At 45.2% G+C, this 24,040-nt stretch overlaps 3 protein-coding genes across 3 annotated transcripts in view; 1 reads left to right on the top strand and 2 right to left on the bottom strand.

Annotated features, from left to right (window-relative positions):
* WDR83OS (WD repeat domain 83 opposite strand) overlaps positions 1-24,040 on the bottom strand; it is a 123,356-nt gene that overhangs the window by 51,227 nt on the left and 48,089 nt on the right. The window lies entirely within an intron of this gene.
* IER2 (immediate early response 2) lies at positions 2,714-4,065 on the bottom strand. The gene has a single exon (XM_053464947.1). The coding sequence runs from the start codon at positions 3,987-3,989 to the stop codon at positions 3,531-3,533; it is 459 nt and encodes a 152-aa protein (XP_053320922.1). The 5' UTR covers positions 3,990-4,065; the 3' UTR covers positions 2,714-3,530.
* STX10 (syntaxin 10) lies at positions 15,177-20,832 on the top strand. Its single transcript, XM_053464946.1, has 8 exons — positions 15,177-15,353; positions 16,122-16,292; positions 16,744-16,837; positions 17,803-17,865; positions 17,963-18,067; positions 19,251-19,357; positions 19,463-19,557; positions 20,620-20,832. The coding sequence occupies exons 1-8, from the start codon at positions 15,319-15,321 to the stop codon at positions 20,700-20,702; spliced, it is 753 nt and encodes a 250-aa protein (XP_053320921.1). The 5' UTR covers positions 15,177-15,318; the 3' UTR covers positions 20,703-20,832.

Raw genomic sequence — 24,040 nt, 5'->3', positions numbered from 1 at the left:
CATCCCAGATGCCAGCCCCACACCCATCCCATTACCCCACCTACTGATCTGCCCATGTCCCACCCATCACCCTGCCCTAAGAACCTCCCGTAAGCACACCTTATCCGTCTGTGGCACATTGTCCTGCCTTATGCACCTCCTGCTGTCCTTGTGCTCCTCTCTGTATATAGAATGTTAGATTGTGTTTCCAGCCAATTAGGAGTCAATGAGAGAGTAAGGAGACTGGCACCTCTGATTGGCTGGCCCCAGTACTTTTGACAGCCTCGCTTTCACTATTAGCATTGCCAGGGTAGTTGTGATTTTCTTGCTTTAATATTCATTATAAAAGTTCAACATCAATGAGCCTCTGTTGCAGGAAGAGCTTGGCTGGCCCTGTATAATGTATAGTGAAATCAGGGAGAGTTCTCTAGCGGCTCCTCACCCATTGAATTATGCTTTATACAGGGTCATTTTACATTGGAGAAACCTGACAGTGTTGGCCCTTCGTGATGAATAGTGAAGAGAGGGGGCTAAAACCACAACTCTGCCTTTAGTGAATAAAGCCCACTGTGGCTGGTTTGTATAAGGAATGGGGGGTTCTACATAACACATGAATAGAAAACAGACATCCAATCAGAGACCCGCAGCTTCTTCATCCACGTTAAAGGAGGATGCAGCAAGACACCACCAGGGGGCAGTCACACATCACTAGCAGAAAGGGAATCATCACCTAAATGATGAGGACATTTAGGGGGGTTTTAGGGTCACAACTGAAGAAGGGCCCCCCCTGCAGCTGTCACTGGTACATAGTGTGGGATTAAAGACAAAAAGTGTTTTACTGAATACAAAGTATTTCCGGGGCTTGAGAATATAAGGTGTGACAGAGAGAGACAGGGGAATCCGTGTCTGGCGGATAAAGTGCGCATCGGACGGGGGTCGCAATGCGGGAATCTCTGCGATAAACCCGGTGAATAAAGCCCGAGCCACAAAGACGCTGAAAGAATGACCTCAGACAGAAAGTTTGAGTCACAACGCATCACGAACAATAGCTGACCCACAACTGTGACACGCTATCGCTAGGTATGACGCACAGGATGCTCCCCGCCGTTCTCCGATGCGGTCACGCTGCATTACGCAACACAATCACCGGCCTCGCTTTACAACAAAAAGGTCCAAACCCGGTGAGATTCTGCCGCAATAACAGCTTGGCCGGCCCTGTATAATGCAGAGGAAAATCAGTGGGCTTCATCCACCCATTGAATTATACATTATGCAGGGCCCATTTAGCTCTTCTAGCAACTCTCACTACGGCGACCAAACCATGGAGAGTTCCTGCTATCATTTTCTTACAGTAACCGTTGCTATGTGCCATCCACAGGGCAGGGCAGGGCAGCCCCCGTTATCTAAAGCATACTGCTTCACATGAGGCTCGCTACGCATGGAGGAAGAGGGTTTTAATAATAAAATATAACATTAACTCTTGGAATGGAAGCTCAGGAGCCCCCATTAGCCCGCCGTTCATGCCAGGAACTTTGTATGAAAGGGCTTTAAGGCTAGAGGGGAAGCTTGCAGGCCGGACCCTCAAATCCCACTATATCTGTAGTGTAAATATATATATATATATATATAAATATATAACGTAACCATTAATAATAATAATAACTGACCGGACGGGCCGAAGGGTTCTTATCTGCCGTCACTTTCTATGTTTCTAATAAGAATGATAAACATGGAACACGGAGAAGCATGGCTTTAAAGAACGTAACGTAAAGACGGGGCCGGAGGCTCCAAAATGCGCTCTATGAATGGGAACGGCCTGCATTTTGTAGGAAATGAGCGGCTCAAATGTGGCGCCTATACTTTGGGCCACTGTACCCCGACATGTGTTAGAGCTAATCCCTACCGTCTCCACCTATCACTGCTCTATTACATGCCCTCTACCCCCTAAAACTACCCTGTACCCATCACAGCTCTATTACACAACCCCTAAAACTACCCTGTACCCATCACATCTCTATTACATGCCCCTATAACTGCCCTGTACCCATCACTGCTCTATTACACAACCCCTAAAACTACCCTGTACCCATCACTGCTGTTACATGCCCCCTACCCCTATAACTACCCTGTACCCATCACAGCTCTATTACATGCCCCCTACCCCCTATAACTGCCCTGTACCTATCACAGCTCTATTACACAACCCCTAAAACTACCCTGTACCCATCACAGCTCTATTACATGCCCCCTATAACTGCCCATATCCATCACTGCTGTTACATGCCCCCTACCCCTATAACTACCCTCTACCCATTACAGCTCTATTACATGCCCCCTACCCCCTATAACTGCCCTGTACCCATCACTGCTCTCTTACACAACCCCTTGAACTACCCTCTACCCATCACCGCTCTATTACATGCCCCCTACAACTGCCCCCGTACCCATCACTGCTCTATTACATGCCCCATACTCCCCCGTAAGCAGGATTTCCCCAGGAAGCAGCCTGCTCCGGTTTTACCCCCACACGCTGTAAATGAATGAGCCAGACTTCCGGTCATGAGTCACTAATTCCTGCTGATCCGCATTATCCCCGCGCTAATGAGCAGCTGCGCCGACTTCCCCATTCAGCGGAGAGCTGCAGCCTCGCAGCGAATACCTTATAACGCGCATTAATGAAGCATCTGCCCGACTGCTTTAGCAGAACATCCCATAAACACACCGGAGGCAAACGTCACAATAATTCCTTTATTATAACAGAAAGACACATGAGCTCATAACACGAACATCCCGCCGACAGACCCCCGAAAACAGCGGGGGTACCGAATCCGTTCGGATAATCAACGAACCGCCTCACCGGCGTTTAAACGGCCTGAGCAGTAAATACCCAGTTAACCCCATCAGTGCCAGAGATGGAATAAGCAAGTTATTGTATTCGTAAGTTCTATATACAGTTCGTCAAGAACCCCACTCTCACTGCCTAGAGGTGCTGGCTGAGGATGAAAGAGTTGCTGCGTTACAACAGCGGCCCCTCCCCCACAGTGTCCCAGACATAATCAGTATGGGGGTCCGCCAGCAGCCCCCCACATCACGTTCAGTTCAGTCCAGTCCAGGAAGGGGGGTTGATAGCTTAAAAAAGTGCGGGATGCCCACCCCGCGAACTCTCGGCTGTGACTCAGTCAGTAGATACTGTGCCCGGACTCCCCTGAGTCACTGGCTTGTTCCGGAATGAACCGGCTTGGTTACTTTGTTGCGGTTGCTTGTTAACCTATTCTCTTCCAGCTCCCTCCATGGAGCTCACCCAGAAGATTAAGTGTCTTTACGGTGGGTGAGGACCCCGAAGCGTGGCGTCCACGGCTTGGTATCAGCGTTTCTGCCACTCCGCTACAGGAAGCGCTCCTTTCGGTTAGAGATGGGCCCCTGGGAGCCCCCTCATAGCCAGGCGGCCCGGCAGCCTCGTAGGTGGAATTAAACCACATGAAGAAGTCCCATCGGTGACTCCTGGGGGTACAGAGCTCCCCCTTTCAGGAAAACGATCCTGCCCTCCGCTCTCAGAAAGCCTCCACCGCTCTTGTGTTCACCCCCGGGATGTGCCCGGTACCCAGAGCCCGGCACCTTCCCACCACCTGCGAAGACATCAGCAGCTTCTGCAGCACCTGCGCCAGGCCAGGGAAGGCTCCCTCCTGGAGCTGCGGTTGAGGGGTCTCCTGCCACAGACATGCCCGCTTGTAGGGCACCAGCTCTGCCACCTGGGATCCGCAGGACCTCCTTTTGCGGCTCTCTCTTGCGGCCGCCGCTGCTGCTGGCGGGGGTGCCGCTTTGGGCTCAGGGGCCGAGCTGATCAGCAGCTCCCGGGCGCTTCGCATTACCAGGGCAAGCTGCAGGGAACGGTGCAGCCTCATGCCCCCGCGCTGGCTCCGGGAGCGCAACAGCTTCCAGGCAGACAGAGAGGCGATCCTCTGGGCTTCGCGATGCACAGCCTCCTGGTGCGATAAGTACTGGACCTCCATGCTGCAGGACGGAAATCGGGTCGTCGGCTGGAACGTTTAGAACTCGGGGGTCTCAGCTTCCTCAGCGCGACCTCAATCACTCTCCTATCACAAGCGCATACAGGCGAGAGGCGTGAAAGAGAAGCTATTTATACTTCTTACTCACTAGGAGGCGGGGACAACGGCGGCACGACGGGAACTATTTAAAGGGGCAGCATCATACCTACAATAAACACGCAGCTAGCTGCCTCAGCTTAATTATTCAACAAACGGGTTATATGACCCCAGCCGGGACTGTAATAGAAACTCGGGACAGCGGCAACCAAAACAAAGTGCTAAGTTTAGCCCTAGTGACAAAATACGGGATATAATGCAGGGCAGAGGGTGACAAGCACTGGACTTTAATCCGTGATTGGCCGCTCTGAAAACCGGGGGGGAAAGAGTTTTAACATGTAAATGTATGTGGCAAAAGCACGTATAATATACAAGGAAGAAACGAACTGGAAGGACACGCGGGGGGGGGATAAAATTAAAAAGGCGGTAATAATCATATGGGGCATACCCCCGCTGCACACTCGGTGATGGATAAGGCCTTACAATGTGTTTCTCACGCAGTGTGTAACGTTATGTGGGCCTGACAGCTAAAAAGCAGGCTCTATGGTGTTCCTGGGAGCAAAGGGTTAATTATCTGTGCGTCCACACGGCCCGCGTGACGTCACTGCCCCCCCTCTTGCGGATTCCTTTACTATATTAGGCAAGCCGTGACATCAGGGGGCGGGCGCTGGGAAACACGCAGGCGGGGAGTGCCCAGAGGCTTCCTGTGCCCAAATATGGGAGGGCAGGCACAGGAGGAGGGGGAGCGGGCATGCACAGGGCAGACAGCGCTGGCAGGGGGGGTAAACAGGTTCATTTAAGGAATTTGGGATTGGGGGTTGGGTTCGGGGTAAAAGGCTATATAAAGAAACATTACCTTAGTGCGGCCAGACAGGTGTGGGGCAGAGGGCAGGGGTAAACTGCTACAGGGGTAATAGCAGCTTTTGCCATGCTGTTGTAACTCTACTGACAATAGACTAGGCAAAGGGTTAAATTAACAATACTTTGTAGTTAGACATGCCTAGTAAGCAATGTGGGTACTCTCTGTGTATGCACGAGCGAGGGTCTCATGAGACCCCCTGGAAATGTTACATGAGCCAGAGATGGCGGTGAGTATTCATGCATGCGCACTACTGCGCAGGGAATGTGTTCTACTGCATACATGACAGCTGGGGGGCTCTGATTTACCCCTTCACGCATTGACAGGGAGAGACACGCATTTAAAGGCAGCTCTCAGCTATCTTATGCATGGAAGTGAATATAACGGCCGGTGTCCCATTAATCGAGTCTATACATCCCCCATACTGCAGGGCGGCGCTATGTGAGGTGGGCAGCAATATGTAAAATGAAATGTGTTACGGGAAAAATGACCGCACTCGGCTACAGCGTACTCACACCGTTCATGCCAGGTGGACCTGGTAAGGGTAGTGTCAGCGAGTGTGCAATGCACAGGTAAACACACTAGGGGTGAGTGTGCAACACAGATACAGACGCTGTAGGGTGAGTGTGCAACACAGATACAGACACTGTAGGGTGAGTGTGTAACACAGATACAGACGCTGTAGGGTGAGTGTGTAACACAGATGCAAATGCTGCAGGGGTGAGTGTGCAAGACAGACATACAGATGCTGTAAGGGTGAGTGTGTAACAGATACAGACGCTGTAGGGTGAGTGTGTAACAGATACAGACGCTGTAGGGTGAGTGTGTAACAGATACAGACGCTGTAGGGTGAGTGTGTAACACAGATGCAGACGCCGCAGGGGTGAGTGTGCAAGACAGACATATAGACGCTGTAAGGGTGAGTGTGTAAGACAGAGGGGAAGGCTATGTTAGACTGAGTCGGGTCATGTATGAAGTGCATAACATGTCTCTGGTCGCTAGGGTGACTGCTCCACTTTTGCATTTTGGTGCGAAAATTGTTCTTTATACAAAAGGTGAGACTCCCCAGTGACAGCGTATGTCACCAGACGGGAGGTAGAAATATCTGACAGTGGGGCAGATGGTGTTAGAGTCAGAGTGGGGGGGCGATTGTGACACCTTGATGTGCAATAAGAGAGAGAATGTGACAGATGGGGGCAGGGAGGGTAAGTGGGCGATGTGTGTAGAGGTGGAGTGAGCGGGAGACAAAAGAGAAACTGCAGGGTAAGCTGTGTGAAAGAGACGGATACAACATTAGAGCGCCATTAGGTGTTGGCTTTTAAAGGTGCCGTTCCACCTTGTAACTAAATGTTGCCTCATTCAGCATTTTGGCCGGGAACATTTAATTGTCATGGGAAAAAAGGCTCTGATACTTTGTTGCCATAGAAACTGAAAACGTTTCAAGTTTTTCGTTGTGATTAAAACATGAAATGACCCACCTTTAGTTTAACCTACTACAAAATGTAATGTTTTGTCCGAGGGGAAAAGGACCTTTAAATGTGAAAGTCAATTGTAAGGGCCGGTGGCCCCCCGTGGCTCATCAGTGAGACACAACACACAGAACGCGCCCGGTCTGGGGTGTCGAGAGACGGCCGGATCGCCGGTGCTTCCAGACACAGCGTCACCATCACTGTATCACTTTATAGAGCGCGTTTCATAGAATGGGAACCTGGACCGTATTTGTCATCTACTGGCTGAACACAATTTGGGGAGAACGAGCCCCCCCCATAGCTGCCCCTGTAATTGGCACCATGGTGGGGCGGCAAGAGCAAAGCCAGGTCCACTGGGTGAGGATTAACTATTTTTCACCTACAAAATCCCCTGGGATGGTATCTGCCCCTGCCTACCCCGGTACCTGCCCCTGCATACCCCGGTACCTGCTCCTGAATACCCCGGTACCTGCCCCTGAATAGCCCGGTACCTGCCCCTGAATACCCCGGTACCTGCCCCTGAATACCCCGGTACCTGCCCCTGAATACCCCGGTACCTGCCCCCTGAATACCCCGGTACCTGCCCCTGAATACCCCGGTACCTGCTCCTGAATACCCCGGTACCTGCCCCTGAATACCCCGGTACCTGCTCCTGAATACCCCGGTACCTGCCCCTGAATACCCCGGTACCTGCCCCTGAATACCCCGGTACAGTTAGACATGAAATATTTGCAATAAATGTCAATATATCAAAAAGAACACCGTGCAGAAAGCTGTATTTTTGTCACTCAGTAAAGGGATCAACGCATTCTGAAGACTAGCGGTTGGGAGCTGCACTTAAATGCTATTTTTTTGGCAGTAGATTGGCAGGCTGGTAGTACAGCGCTGCAGACTATGATGGCGCTATATAACCCAATAAATAATAATAGTCTGGTTTAGTAGCTCCCTATTCTGTAATACTGTATTGGTTTCACCTGAACTTGTTTCAGAATATAATCTTTTTACTCCTTATTATAATTATCCTTTATTTATTCCTATTATTGTTATTATCATCCTTTATTTATTCCTGTTATTGTTATTATTTTTATTATTCTTTATTTATTCCTATTATTATTAATATCCTTTATTTTTTCCTCTTATTATCCTTTATTTCTTCCTATTATCCTTTATTTCTTCCTATTATCCTTTATTTCTTCCTATTATTTTTATCCTTTATTTCTTATTATTATTGTTCTTATTATCCTTTATTTATTCCTATTATTATTAATATCCTTTATTTATTCCTATTATTATCCTTTATTTATTCCTATTATTATTATCCTTTATTTCTTCTTCTTCTCTATTTATTCCTTTATTTACTTAGTATTATAATTGCACCAGATTAACTGAAAAATTACAAATGTGAATTTTTAATGAATCGTGAGAGTTTGAGTAAACGCTTTATACTGAGGGCCCTGTTCTCCTTTGCACCAGTGTGTTATTGTATGTGTTATTGTATGTGTTATTGTATGTGTTATTGTATGTGTTATTGTATGTGTTAGTGTATGTGTTATTGTATGTGTTATTGTATGTATTTGTGTTTCTAAATTGTTCTTCTGACTGTAACAGCGCTGCGGAATCTGCCGGCGCTTTATAAAGAAATGTAATGTAAATGATCCCGTTTTATACGCGCACAAACCTGTTACTATTCTTAAACACAAAGGCTTTACAAAAAAAAAAAAAAGGTCAGGAATGTTGATTGTGTGCTCCACGTACAGCCTTTTCCTGCCAGATGTTACTCGCCCCGCACCCCTCACCCAGACTGTCTCTACCTGAGAGGTTAAGTGCTATGTAATCTCCCCCCTCCCCCAAGCTCCCCTCCCCCGCTGGGAGATTCCCCCCCCCCCTGCTGATAAAGCATTGCGTGGGTGTCAGGAAGGAAAGGCGGCAGAGGCGGAAACATCTTATTCCGGCTGCAGCCTCCCACGCTTCTGTCCCTGTGTAAACCTCTGAAGCTCGGAAATACATCAAGGGCTTTTAACTGGGGCCCAGCCGTGGAAATTACTAATAGAGAAAGGCCACGGTAACCTCACGAGCCTGTTACTATTCCGCAGCGCTGATATATTACATAGACAGCACCGTATCGATAAATAATACTGGTAATAATAACTATACGAACTCCCAACTCGCAGGCGTCCTCTTAACGCGTGAGATCACGTATCAGGGAGGTACGTCGGCTTTTGTGTGTTTTGCAGCCTGTTATTTTTATTTACACAGATGTAAGATAACAAATCTGATCGGTCGCCCGTTTCTCCTGCTGTAAAGACTCGGACCTTAATCAGTCGTTGGTCTCGTTTTAGATTCAGGAGACGTATGCCTGCTCCATACATGTTTAAATTCCCTCGCTGTATTACCCTCTACCACATCTGCTGGGAGGCTGTTATTGTTATTTTATCTTATTTTAAATAAAACAAAAACTTATGTGCATTGGCCGGGAATCGAACCCGGGCCTCCCGCGTGGCAGGCGAGAATTCTACCACTGAACCACCAATGCTTACATGTATGTTTTATAATTCCCGACCAACACACTTGGGGCTTCGCACATCTCTTGAGCACAAGTAATGGTGACGCTAGTGACACCGTTCTGTTTACGCTGAATCCGGTGCTGGCCAGAACCCTGGAGACAGGAAGACGCGGCTCCTGCAATTTTACAGCCAGGGGCTAAGTATGTGGAAGACCTTGCCGTGGGTTTGTGGAACGCCCCCACTTCCTCTCCGCTCACGCGAGTCCCAATAAACGGGACGTTTGCCGGGACAGCTGATAATCGTGACAGAAGCTGGGTTTTTGGGACCGTTGATGGCAATAAACATAAAAAGCCTGACCAGGACAGCTTAAATCGCTAAATATTTACATTAAACTCGTAACACGGATTATACACGGAAAATACAACCAAACCTGTGTCACGGAGGCCACACGTATGGTGACAAGAGAGAAAATAAGATAAAAGAGAGAGAAAAGATAAACAATAAACCAAGACGTGTAATGTGCAGCGAGTGCCGCTGGCGTCCCATGACAGGGGGGGGGGGGAGATACTGTTCATCCTATGTGTTTATGACAATGTGTCCAAAGAATCCCTATAATATATAAATTTCCCCCAAAAAAAGGCTTCCGGAATTTATGTTTCTCTTGGTTTGAAGCGTGTGTGTTTGTATTTTCATGTCCATGACATGTTGATAGTATTGCGGGGGTTTGCGTGCACTCGTGGCGGGGGTCTGGTATATGTGTAATGCTGTAAACGTGGGAGGAGGGGGTCTCTGTGCTTCATGGCGGAGGGTCATGGCGGAGGGTGGGGACTGTGTGCTGACTCTCGCCCCAGGCGTCTGTGGAATGTGACCGCTGGAGACAGAGTTCTGTGGGATATTTGTACGGAACAGAGGCAGATCCCGGTGTTGAGGGTCTGGAGGGCTCTGTCTCTAAGCGAAGCGTTTCCTTCTTCCCGCACGTATTGCGTAACAGCGCAGGCAGACGGCGTCTGTAATGTCGAGCTCTCTCGGCTTTGTGTCGGCTCGGCGAGGAATGCTCTGTGATAACGATCTGTAATTATTTGCTAAAAATAAAACGCGTTGCGAAATACGCTTTCCCAATATCTGGAAGCACTCGAGAGTTTAGCTTCCTCGCGGAACTTAGTGACAGTAACCAAATCATGACGGGCTTCATTTCCTATTTTTGAAAGGGACCCGATCTTACTATTATTATTATTTTTATTATTATTAGTTTTTTTTTCAAATCATAAAGGGTTGTACGGGTTGACCTACGGCTCTGCAACAAGGTGCGTCCCATAAAATGATTCCCGTCTTACTAATTGTTGCCTGCAATATAAAATAAATAGGAGTTACAAGAAAACCTTCTGCAGAGGAGAATTACAGCGCTTGTGACTTCACAAAGTGAGGGATTTAAACATTGTGAATCTAAAACGAGACCGACGACTGATTTAGGTCTTTACAGCAGGAAAAAGGGCAACTAGAAAGGGGCCGAATGGGGCCGATCTGCGGGCAGATGGTGTGTTTTATTCCAGAAGGTGTATTGCTGGTACACGGGGCGCAGGCCGTGTGCAGCTACCGAGTGGGGAAAGCATCAATCATCGCAAGCGATTAGTAATATGAGAATCCCTGCCTGCTTCCTGCGCGCCTCTCGCTCTGTTCTGTGGCGGAAGCGAGAGCGTCTGTGGACAGACTTCATTAAACATTCCCTCCCCGGGGTTAGGACAATAGCTTAGCTCTGCGCTTGAGCCGTATGCTAGGAAACCACTGAACACCACATGGTGACAGAAAGGGAAGGTATCGGCCTCGCGGCGCCCGTGTATTCACATGCTCTGCTTTCAGCTGTTCTCTCCCCAAAACTCTTTATATGGGCTTTTCCTGTTCCTTCTCAACACAACCGGCTCAGAACTCTCACACGCTTTATTATTATTAGTATTATTAGTATTACCTTTTATTTAGTAAGCGCCAATTTAAATGGGGCAGGTAACACACATAATAAATATACATTAATACATATAGATCAATACACAACGACCATGCCTGGGAACCTTTGGGAGCTGGCTACCCAGACCTTGCCGGACGTGGCCAGTACTACCCCCTGACGTCAGTGGCCGGTCCCACTAACATTGGTGGGGGTTCCCGCTGACGTCAGGGGGAATTGGGCTGGGAGTAGGGCGTATCAGAACCTCGCGACCCGGAGAATTCGAGTGTCGACCCGGAGAGTTCCCAGGTATAACGCAGACACATCGGGAGATGGGAACGCTGCCTGTAAGCTGCCATCTAGCCTTCTGGTACTTTATACACGCTCAAGAGCTTACAATCTAAACTTTAACCAATTTCACTACTCAAGGATCATAAAATGTACGCACCAACCATCATACACACTTTAACGGATATGTCAGCTGTGTGCTCCCTTTAAATGTTGTGTTGTTGCTTTTGCAAATGCCTGGGGGGGGGTTCTGCAGAATCCCCCCCATATGCATTTCCCCCTTTCCAGACCCCTCCCCAGCTAAATGCCTTGCAGGAGACGAATTAGGCCCGCACAAATCTCCATGATTGTGATATACTCACCAGCAGTCAGCTAATCAAGCAGGCAATCATTGACATTAATAGTCGGACCATGGAGGAGGAGGGCAACTGCAGCAGCAGGGTTGCAGCTTCCACCTCAGGTTTTGGAAGAATGCATATTAAAGTGCTCACAGAGGGTTAGGGTTACTCGCAGAGCACTTTTTCATGCATTCTTTTTGAATGGGGTATCCCTTTAAGTCTCTTGATATTTTATACTAGCCGACTCCTGGGTACAGAGGTAGCCATTGTCTCCCAGGACTCCCGTGCAGCCATTCTTTTGGTATTAACTACATTTCTAGGGCACGGACGAATACCAGAAGGATACCTAGCAATTTTTGAGTCGCCTACACAACATAAAATTTTAAAGACACACCTAATGGATGCATGAGACTCCTTACGCTATATAAATAGGTATTGCATGATCTCACTTTGCTTAACATTATTCATTTAATTTTTACTGTCATTCCAGGAACGATACTGAGTGAACAACCCAACTCCGTCTGGACACTACAGTCACTTTATGGAACTATTACACAATACATTTTTCGAGGACACTAGAGCCATCGCATATAACAGCTGTGTGGTCCGTTTAAATTTTTATGATGTCCCTCTTGCGAATGCATAGGGGGGATTCTGTCTTTTAGGAGGGCTGTCAGGGGGGGGCACTCATCAGGGGGGTGCTACAATGGCACGCAGAGGTCCCGAGGCTCCCAGTAATTCCCTCTCTGTCAACGTCTCTCTGCTTTCTCCGTTTATTTCCTTCCATGTCTCTGTCTCCCCGCTTCTGGCAAGAGCTTCACAAGTGATTAATGATTGCTTCTGTCACTCAGGAGGTGCTGCTGCCTCGGGAACACCCAATCAGACATGTTCCTTGGTACAATCATTGGCAAAGAAGGGGTTTTAACTGCATAGGCAGTGATGTTGCACAACAGCACTTTTTGTGCATTTTTAGGTGTTTATTTTTAATTAATTCATTCACTAATAATTACATTTTTTTTTGCTATTAAATGACTACCACAAACTTGGCAAAGGCTAGTGGTAGACCTAGTGCATAGGTGCCTAGATTTAGAAAATATGTGGTTTGATGGGGTAAATTCAACTGGACGGATTCAAAGGTGTCCCAAATAGGACATGTGTACAGGATGAGAAGATGTCAAATTGAAAAACTGAAACGCACATGTCCCAAATGTGGCCTTTTAGACCCCAAGCCACCTAACAATCCCATGCACGGTTTGTATCACTGTACTCAGGGGATGTTGCTGAACTTATATTTGTTACATTATGGGTGTTGTTTCTTAGTAACACTCTATATTTACTACTATATCTACTTTTCATTAGCTTTTTTGAGTAAAAGTCAGAAAAACAAATTTTTTCACCATATGTTATCTTTTTTTTATAGCAAATTAGATGATATGATCAAAATGATGGTATCTAAAGAAAAATCCTTCTTTTCCTGAAAAAAAATAGAATTTGTGTGGGTACAGTAAATGAGAAAGACAAAAATTACAGCTAAACACAAAGACAACAGAAATGTTAAAACAGCCTTGGTCAAGATGGGTACAAAAAATTAGAAAAAAAAATATCCCTGTCCTTAAGGGTCTTAAAGCTTGTTATCCACTGAAACATACTTAACAGATCTAAGACTTACCACACTTAAAGATATATATTGAAGTTTGGATTTTCCTTTCAGGTGAAGCCTATCAACGTTCTTTGCTGTGGGTAGACAGAGGAAAGAGAAGCTCATATTTCTGTGGCACTTGGTGGCCATTTAGAAAAAATCCCCACCAGCTAATTTATTTCAATAATAGGGATATTAAATGTGTTTTTTTATTCTTTTGACACTTTATTTATTATGGATATTTGTATCCGCTCCTCCATGTACAGAACGTACCTTTTGCTAGTTCGATTAATTTAAATAAAGCATTGAAAAAATGCCCACCGATTTTAGTTTAGTTGTGAGATTAGGTTGTAGTCTGTTTAATATCGGCACTCATGAAGCTTTGCAGACACTTATTCCAACCGGCTACTCGGGAAACAAATTATGTTTGCGGCAACTGATTAATCAAGAGCAGGAATTGTTTCAAACCCTAGAATTTCTGTCGCCATTGTAAATGCATGGTGGGTATTCTGCAAAATCCCCTATATGCATTTACCCCTCCCCCTCCTCGTGCAGTTGTCCGTGCACGAGATGTGTTGGTCTGAGCGCATCTCCAGCCCCGTGATTTACTGACTTCCAGCCAGCTTCAGCATTCACATACAGAAAGTGTTCCCATTTATTTCAAAGGGAGCTCTTTCCTGTCACTGATTGGCGAGTGGAGGGCAGATACAGAGCTGCAGCTTCCACCTAGGGTTTTTTTTTCTTACTAATGAATATTAAAGTATTCCTCGGTTGCTTTAGCTTTGAGCTGTCATTTTAGTCTCTCCGCTGAAAGTTTAATCACAGGAAAGCCCCACACCATTAAGACGCTTTTTCACTTGCTACAGCAACAACCTATCAGCCTTCCGCTTCTTTGACACGCATTCCCTGAAAATATATGAATGATGCTTTAGCTGCCCTACTGTCCTGCTTTTGCAGGGCACTGAAGAAAATGGGCCAGTTAGATGGATTGCGCTTGCATGCCCTTGCATTCACTTGCAAAGCAACTGCATTTTCACCAATAACAATAATTATTAGTCTTTTCTTAAGAAAAGACCCCTGAGGTCCCAAAACCTTATGTAACATTGCATCAGTTTCTGCGCTGGTCCAATAAAAGGTATCAACTTCAACCAAAGACTCCTTTTTCTATTGAGCTAATATGGCGACATCCATTTTTCTCATCAGAATTCATGTGAGGTGTTTTTAGGGTTCCTATTTACCAAATCTGACATTATTTCCCACAATCTGACACACTTTGAATGCATTTTGTATCATAATATAAATATAGATCTATTTACTTTATGATACCATAACACCACCAATTACCTGCCTAAGCAGTTAGCCTTTTTCTCTAACTTTACCCTCATTGTCACTGTATACAGCTTTTATAAATAAAGCTTTTTTTTAATTTACTTTCCTTCAAAATCCGGTAACATTAATAGGCCAACATGTCATTTAAATCATAATTTTCCCTGAATATGAATAAGTATGTCTAATTTTCTTACACACCAAATGTCTCCAGCCTCTGCTTAAGCGCTTATTAATATCTACCTTTTACCACAGGCAATGTTCCCGCCAAGTGGCAGGGGCGGGGCAACGACGTGTGACGTACTCAATGTTTCCAAAGAGGACGGGCTGGAAAACGCGTGCCTCGGTAAACTACAAGTCCCGTGATGCATTGCTCCTGGACCGGAAGCATGTGGGTGTATGTGAGCAAAAGGGCGGAAGTAGAATAAGCAACAGGGAGAGAAGGCTGCACAAGTGAAAATATTAGATTATAGAATGAGTTTAAGGACTGGATGTATAGAGAGGAAAGAAGGCTGAGCACGTGATCAGCAGTAATATACAAAGTATACTGACTCTGCAGAGGGAAAGGCATTACATAGTTGTAAACTTATCCACAGAACTTAGTGTATATAAGGAAGCACCTTTATGTAAGGTGATAAAGGGGTTAATGCAGATCATTTGAAAGGAGTGATTTGTCTGTTAAATGGAAAGGCTGGTAAGGTAAAGTATATATATATATATATATATATATATATATAGGTGAATTATTGCTGCACTGTAAAGTATAAAGTATTTTGATTGGCTGGCGTGCTGCACTACAGGTAGACCTATAGAGTATATGCAGAGCGTAAGGTAACCTGCAAAGAAGCAAGAGACTAGAGAACAACGCCGTTCCAAAATGTCACTGGAGGATCCCTTCTCGGTGGTCCGGAGGTGAGTATCAGTCTCTTTTTGTATTTAGACGCTGAAGGCAAATAGATCGCTCACACCTCTGACATTTATCACAGCCGTATAGCTTGGCTTTACATAAGGGGTCATCTGGTGACCCTGCTGACGATTGACCTATGCGAGGTAGCGACACTTCAGGAACATGCGTTATGCATGACGGTAATAGTTAATAAATTTTGTTTTCCAACTCAGTTATTGGTTTTCCCGATTTATTAGCAAATAAAAAAAAAATCCAATTAAATAAATGATTTTCTCGAATTTTTGGCAATTCTATCTAAAAAACAATTCCAATTAAGTTATTGTTTTTTCAGCTACATTTGGAAGCCGCCTGTCTTAGTTGCCTACATGCGCGATATAGTTATATAGACCCATCAGCCAAAAAAAAAAAAACCCTGTAAAAAGGGTGATAAGAATCCATGATGCAAATAATCAACTGCCGTAGGTTAAATTACAAGTTTTTATTACATTAAATCTTGAGTTTTGTTGAGTAACTTATGTTGATCTGTGGTCTGGCTCAACACAGGGATACGTGTGACGGGTCAACCAAAAATGTTTTTTCACTGAAATTATTGTACTTCGCACATTCCGCTCCTCAAACCTTCTGTCTTCCGATCCTCAAACCTTCTGTCTTCCGCTCCTCAAACCTTCTGTCTTCCGCTCCTCAAACCTTCTGTCTTCTGTCTTCCGCTCCTCAAACCTTTTTGTCTTCCGCTCCTCAAACCTTTTTGTCTTCCGCTCTTTCCAACCCCGCAGTGAGGTACAGAAGGCACTGAACACCAGCCGGGGGCTTTACCAACGCTGGTGTGAGCTGCTTCAGGAGAGTCAGGTGACCAGCGTGGAGGAATTTGATTGGACGACCAACGAGCTTCGGAATTCCCTGAGGAGCATTGAATGGGATCTGGAGGATTTGGAGGAGACCATCAGTATCCTTGCGGGGTGGGGTGGTATTTCTGGTCTTTACCTGGCAAGTAACAGAAACCAGTATCGCGCTGACGCGTGTATTCATTCATTAAAAGGGAAGTCCAGCAATAAAATCCCAAACCACGTTTTTCACCCAACAGTTTAATTTTGATGCTCGTTGGCCAGTTCCGTTTTTTTTTAAGGTTCTAAGGACCACTTTTCACGCTTTCCACCAGAATCTCGTTTTATGCGTCCGCAGGGTGCTGGATCTTAAGGGGGAACTCTCAGCCGATCGGATATTGGAACACGGCATTGATTGCGTCATGCATGATGCGGGGCTCAACGTAATCGCTTCCATATTGATGGCGCACAGGGCATCAAACGCCTTTGTTCCGGCCGCGTATTGTCGGTTATACTCAGGCTTCGCTTAAACGCCACCAATCCCCGTTGCTTGATCCTTTACTTGGTTCTCGGGCATCGTGGAATCGAATCCACGGAAGTTTAAGATCTCGGCCTTGGAGGTGAAGGAGAGGAGAAGTTTTGTGGAACAGACCCGGAACTCCGTCAAGGTGAAATAACATTAACGTGGTGTGCAAAGCACGTCGAAAATTATTAATTTCGGATAATTAAAATCAAAAGGGAGCCGAGCAAAAATCAGATATCAAATTAACCCTTACAGACCACATGCTATCTCTTTCGTCAGCCCTAATTTTCCTTCTTTTTTTAGCGTGCCCGTGTTAATGATAAATATATATATTTTCCCAAAAAACATGATTATGCATAAAACACAATACTAATTAGGATTAAATATAGAAAAGGGGCCATACATTAAAAAAATTATCTCACTTCCCCTGATGACGTCTTGTGATATATTCATAAATATGTATTTGTTTTTAGCGTTTTTCTTAATTGTTGAACTTTTTTAAAAAAATTATTTTTGGGGTTTTTAAACTTTTTTTGGGGGGGAAGAAGTCATTGACTTCTCTTTTCATGCCGATGACCCTCCCTACGTATCACACAGTGATGAGGAAGCAGGACTTCTTTATTGACCACAACGTGTCATCAGCCGCATGGCAGAAGGGGAATGCCCAATTCCATGAAAGCCAACCAACCTAAGTGATAAAATCAAACTATATTCAGATTTTTTTTCTCTTTATATATATATATAATATGGAGCAGACACTATGGAAATCATGAAAACATTCGTCGATTAGAGGATTAGTCTCTATAAGTATGGTCCCGAACCATGCATTTATTATCACGCTTCAGCTTTCCCACCATGTTCCTCCCATCTGTCCTGATTCTTGCACCAGTTCTAATTAAGCGACATATTGATAAAGACGAGCAGCCGAGCGGAATGTTACGGCAAATAAAATACATTTTTTTGGTTGCTACCCAAGTCTTGATTAATGAAAGCGTTTTTGGATTTGGGGGTTGTTGGGTAACAGACCGAGACATTGGCGGCCAGGGGCGGATTCCGACTCCTTTAGAGAAGAGGTGGTGAAAAGGCCTATTTTTTTTCTGTTCCGTTTAGGAGATGAGAGATCATATCTCCAGCCCCAGAGCTGCAGCTTTCACCGAGAAGAAGAGCAGAGAGGTAAAGGCTCCTCGGTTTCTGTCCTCCATGCCCCCCCCATCCCTGCGTATCTCGCCAGTCCGGTGCCTTCACATCTTCTCTCTCCCTGCCGCCCCAGGCTCTGGGAATCTCCAAGCCCGCGTCTGATCGCTTCTCCCGCCTGGACGACCAAATCGTCTCTGGGAACTCCCGCTATCTGGAGGATCAGCAGGCGCAGCAGCAGGTTTGTGCGACATCTGGAGAAGCCACGCTCTGTTTTTGGTTGACCGGTTTGGGTCGGTTCCAGGGGGTCCTACAAGAAGATCTCGTCCATCAGCTTTGAGTGAGGTTGGGGAGCATCTTCAAACAACGATAGACCTCGGCTTCTAAAGCTCATGAAGTTATGTTGTTGGTTTTTTTTACGTAGATTTGGTGGATTGATTATATTATTATGTTTTTGAGCCCAGGAAGCACAGAAAACACGGGAAAAGTAATGACAGTTTCTCTGTGCGGGGAGAATTCCATTTGATGTCGCCGTCGGTGGAATTACCCGACCATAAAGCTAATCAGCCCCGCGTGATTAGTACTTAAGACGGTGATTTTCCTTTTTCCCGGGGGGGGGGGTTGCGACCATCTTGCGATTGTTCTACTTTTTTGCGGCGACCCCGGGGGAAACACGCACTTTCGATATAAAATGCCCAATCCTTTGTGCCCCCCCCCAAATAAAAAGACAATTCCTCTGTGGCCTTCCTGAAGTATACGCGTCTCGCCGTGACATCACCGACGCGGAGACACGGTTCTTCTGCGCAATGTTATTTATAGAATATAGGTGAATGTATATGCTGTAGACGGAGGTGTTGAGATCATTATTTATTGTTTTATATAGCGCCATCATAATCCACAGCGCTGTACAACGAGATAAGGATATCGGGGGGGGGACAGCAGCTCCCGTTTCAGGAAATACTCTCTCACATGGACGACTCGGGGAGTTGAGTCACAGTCGAAAATACTTTTTGTTTGTTTTAGATTTTCCTGGAAAGCACTTGCCAAATGACCACGGGGCCTTCATACGTGGCCAACGGCCGCGCCTGGACTTTGGTCCCTTCTTGTTCAAATAACGGTATAGGGCTTTATGGGCATCGACACGTTGAGGAAGTTAATCGACTTGGCAGAGGCCCAAGTCCGTTCCTATTCATGGCCAACGTTGCAGGGAATAGCGGACCTGGAGAGGGCCGGCCACGTTTGTTAGTAAATATGATACCTTTAGGTTAAACGCAGACCCCAGAAACCTGTCCGCTCGCTATCCCGGGTCCTGTTTTTTTAGGCGGCGGAACGCGGCATTGGATCCCCGCCGACTGTAAACGTTTCACCCGTGAGAATGTTTTTATGTGTAGCCCCCCGTGTGTCATGTGTGTGTGTCTCTACAGCTCATCATAGAGGAGCAGGACGCGGAGCTGGAGTTAGTCGGAGGCAGTATACGGGTCCTGAAAAATATGTCCGGGCGCATCGGAGACGAATTGGACGAGCAGGCGGTGTGAGTGATCTGTTGTATTAAGGCCTCCGTGCGCCACCGTGCAGATTTAATGTACGCTCCTGCATGTGTAGATGATGGCGTGTTCTGTGCTCGCTCTTCATTTAGGATGCTGGACGACTTCTCCCATGAGATGGACAACACGAAGACCAGAATGGACTCGGTGCTTAACAGACTGGCCAAGGTTTCCCACATGACCAGCGGTAAGACCTGAGAGGAGCGTTACCGCTTGCGCTCGGAACAATGACTGTCGCCGGAGCTGTCTCTGTGTAATATAACACAAGTGTTGTGCGTCACCTTTTATTGTTGGTTTATTGCATCCCAGAATATATTCTGCAGGGGTGAGGTGTCTTAGTCACATTTAAAGGGGAAGTACAGTGCTGTATACACTAACGTAGTTCAGCATTGAAAGAAAGCGGGGTCAAATCCTTTTTGTTGCAATAAACAAGCAGCTGTCAGCCGTGTTATACTTTGGGTGACTTTCCCTGCACAATTACCACAATGTGCTGATTCTTTATGGCAATGCTAATGAGTGTATACGACTGGGTCATTAAGACAGAGTCTTTTTCTCTCTCTCTCGCTCTCTCTCTATATATATATATATTTTTTTTTTTTTATCCAAAAACTAGAATTGTTTTGAAACAGAAAACACAATATATTTAACGGGCACCCCGAAGCCTCTGCTGTGGCCCACGTGCCAGCTTGCCGACTGCCTGCCCCAAGGCAGGGGCAGCTCGCCGAATTCGTTCTGAACGCCTACTCGATGAGCATGCTTATACACGTTTATTTTAAAAGCAATAAGAGTATAAGCTCCGTTACGTTTCACTGTCTTTTGTTATATCTTAATGAAAAAAAGGGCAGCAGCACACGGGTTCCATCCAAGAAGCCACCAGACACCTTGCACTCATCCGGTTTAATGAAATTATATTTATATGCATTCAGGGTGGATGCAAGGCGTTTGCATGCTTAGGTATATAAATATATATTGAGGTTCGGTGGCTTCTCAGATGGAACCCATGGGTCGCCAACACTTTTCTTCCTTAAAATATAAGAAGAGAAGGGTTAAACATGCAGATTATTCTTCACATTGCTGCATTTAGCCCCTAGGAGATTATATATATATATATATAATCGTGCCTTACTAAACTGTATCTCCCAAGCGCGTTAGTATGTGTGTATGCGTGTATCAGTCTGTCATCTGCTGGTTCATTACAAGTCGCGCAGGATCGCGGATCTGACCCCGTTTCCTCTCTCTCCCCCCGTAGATCGCCGCCAATGGTGTATGATTATTGCCCTTGTGGTCGCCCTCCTGATTGTACTGATCCTTCTGTTCACGGTCAGAACATGATAGGCGCGCAGTACTACCCGCTTGGCCTAGTGCCGCGGCCGTTAGGGGCTCGGGACGGAGCCGGAGCCGACCCGCGGCTCCAGACATGGAGTTTTGACGGTTACACACAGTGCCATGTATCTGCTGAACATACAGCACACGCCAAAATAAAGAGTTTTTTGTATCTGTCTGGGTATATTCCTTGTGTGTCGTTGCTTTCAATTTAACGCCATACTCAATTGGAAAAAGAGCTTGTTGACCTTGATGCAGTAGCTTAATTAACACATGAGAGGGTGATAGGTAAGTGGAACAGCCTCCCAGCAGCAGTGGTAGAGGTTAATACAGTGAGGGAATTCAAACATGCATGGGATAGACATATGGCTCTCTAGCCTAGAAGTATTTCTGGGAAGGCTTTGGGTTTGTTTTGTTAGCCTTCGTTATAAGAATTTAGGTTCAGCAGAACAGGTGAGACGGCAACTTTTTGAAGGGAACCATAAAAAAGTACCATAGAAAAAAAAATTATACAGTAATGTAGGTCGCTGTTAACAAAAACTAATTTTGCTCCTATAAACTCCCTTTACTTGGAGGCCGATCCTCCTTAGACTTTCATTTGTCACAGAGTCCAACTGGGTGATTAACACTGAGCCATTCTATTATTTCCCACAGGCAGTATAAAAAAAAAACTACACAGCATGAGAAGGGTAACATTGTATCCTTAACTCTCTTTCTACCTTGGCCAGCCACTTTCCTGCAGGTCGGCTTCTTCTCTTTCTTCTGTCATCGTCCGCTTTTCCATACGCCAGGCCTCCCATTTAAAAGGGCAGAGTCACGGAGACAGCCACTCCCTCATTCCTCCAATCAGGGGAGAGGGTGTGCCCAGAAGCTCCACCCTTTTGGGAGGCCTGGTTCACAGAGAAGCAGACGAAGAAAGAAGACACAGAGAAAAGAGGCCAAAGAAAGAAGAACAAGAAGAGGAAAGAGAGGATTTAGAGCTTTGGGAAAGGAGACGGGGACGTGGAAGGGGTCGGCAGAGAATAAACCTAAAGTGCACAACCTAAAAGGCATTTCAAATTCAGTTTCCTAGGTTGCTGCTAGAATAATAATGACCAGTAGTTACACAAAACAGTGTATTTTAGGTTGTGCTCTGCCCTATTTTGTATATTTTTGTGCATATTTGCAGGTTCTGGCAAAGCCTTGGTGCACCCGGTGCCCCATAAATTGCTTGAGAGCACCTTTTGGGCTAAAAACGTAAAAGGTGGGCATTGAGAATATCTAAACCCCTGATTATAGGCATATTATATTATTTTACCAAAAACCAAGGCACACATAACATTTTTTCTTTCATTAAATAATCGCCTTACCTTAATTAAGCTTATGTTTTCTGACACTTCTGTTTAGTATAAAGTTTAGCAGATGATTCAACTCGGAAACACGTTTTAGCTTTTAATTCCCACGTATGGCTTCTTCATAGTGTATTCTATCAGCAAGGACCCCGGCGGACGAATAGTACCAGAAATAGCCCCAAATTAATAAAAACAATGTACTTTCTTTTTTAAGATGCAGAAAACACGCTTTGTCATAAAATTAGTTTGGTAATGGTATGTCATTGATAATATTTTTTTTTTTTTTTTTTAAAGTATAAATTTATAAAATATAAAAAAAAATATATTAAATAAGACAAAGAAACACTTTTTTTTTTTTGTTAAAAACCTTTATTAATATTTGTCTTCTGATTTTAATTTTGTAATGTGCAATGCTCCGGTCTCACGGTTCAGGGAACACACAGTAATATCTTGGCACTTAGAGAGCATAGTAGAAGGGACATGTATAGGGCGAGTGGGAGCAGTCCGGAAACTGCATAAAGCCCCGCCCACCGCGCCGTGGGGGCAAAAGGGGGCGGAGTCTCGCAAGCGTTTGCGATTCACAATCAAGAATGTGCAATTAGTGAGACTTTTTTTTTATGGCAGAAGGAAAACATGGAAGTTATCTATTTTTTTTTAGATTTTTTTTTTTTTAATTCTTAATTTTATCTACTGTTGAAAAAAAAAAAAAATAATAAAAAAAAAAAAAAAAAATTCACTGGCCCGGAAGATAGAGAGGAAATATTGAATGTGTGCAGTCGTACTCCCTCTCCTCTCTGCTTGAAAATAAAATTGGGAAAAAAAAAAAAACAAACAAAAAGTTTTTTTTGAGAACGTTGCCAAGATTTTGGCCCATGGGAAAAAAAAAACAAAAAAAAAACAAACTCACTGCCTGTATAGACTTCGAAGGGAAATTTGGCAAAAAGGTAAAAACGTATTAATTTAAGATTTTAAAAACAAGTGAGCATACAAAGTTAATGCATTTTTACACACTGTCTTCTTAGGGACTGCATTTCTTGAGTCTTCACTCGGACCCCCCCCCATCTCCCGCAAAAAAAAATATTAATAAAATGAAATATTTACAACCCTTTAGAGTCCAGATAAGCCCTATATAATCTACGCGTCGAGCGGGATCGTGCGTGTGTGCATATAAATATACAGACAAACACAGGCGAGTCCAAAGTGCTCACCCTGCCCCCCCCCGGCATTCAAAGTGTTAAACTAGAATGGTTCCCCTATAGTCTCCTTTAACCACTGTTTCTCTCTAAATGAGATAACCCATCTCCTGCATGCCTTCATTTACAGAGCCAGAGAAAGGTGCATCCAGACCAGCAGACTGGTTTATATAAAATATATATATTAAAAGAAAAAAAAATTAAGAAAAAAAAAAGAAAATGGGAAAAGTTGGGCCACCTGCTGTAAAATGTTAAAGCATTATGCCCCCCCCGGCTCATTATATATTATACATATGTACATACATACAGCTAATGGAGAATTGCCTCCACCCAAACCTTAGTGTGTCTGGGGGGGTCCAGATCTCTCCCCCCACAGCTTTCTGGGGTAAATACCTCAATAAAAATTAAAGCTATAAAGCTAAAAAAGTCAAAACGATAAAGGTTGTCAGCAAACAGGCACTTCCCTTACACCCTGCCACACAATGCCACTCAGTCCATACAAAACCAAACCGACCCCCCCCCGTCCCGAATAGTGCATTTCTAAATCGAAGCCCCCACATATTCAACTTCAAAAAAAAAAAAAATTATATATATACCGGTATATGAAGAGCTTGTAAAAAGGCTCTATATTACTGCCGATGTAGTGATAACCGTCCCTAAAAGAGCCCAGCGGGTTTTAAGACATTCTAGATCAGGGGTGTCCAACCTGCGGCCCTCCAGCTGCTGCAGGACTACATCTCCCATAATGCTCATTCAGCTAAGGGGCTGTCTGAGGAGGATGGGAGATGTAGTCCTGCAGCAGCCGGAGGGCCGCAGGTTGGAC

The sequence above is a fragment of the Spea bombifrons genome, chromosome 4 (assembly GCF_027358695.1).
Source record: "Spea bombifrons isolate aSpeBom1 chromosome 4, aSpeBom1.2.pri, whole genome shotgun sequence".
Classification (NCBI taxonomy): domain Eukaryota; kingdom Metazoa; phylum Chordata; class Amphibia; order Anura; family Pelobatidae; genus Spea; species Spea bombifrons.
Note: the sequence above shows the minus strand (reverse complement) of the source record. Positions and strands in the feature narration are given on the sequence as shown.

Bases quoted from the DNA above. Each gene is read 5' to 3' on its own strand.
- IER2 (XM_053464947.1), bottom strand. From the start codon at position 3,989: ATGGAGGTCCAGTACTTATCGCACCAGGAGGCTGTGCATCGCGAAGCC.
- STX10 (XM_053464946.1), top strand. From the start codon at position 15,319: ATGTCACTGGAGGATCCCTTCTCGGTGGTCCGGAG. The intron at 17,866-17,962 runs GTAAAGGCTCCT...CTGCCGCCCCAG, and splicing joins CCGAGAAGAAGAGCAGAGAG to GCTCTGGGAATCTCCAAGCC. The intron at 19,558-20,619 runs GTAAGACCTGAG...CTCCCCCCGTAG, and splicing joins GGTTTCCCACATGACCAGCG to ATCGCCGCCAATGGTGTATG.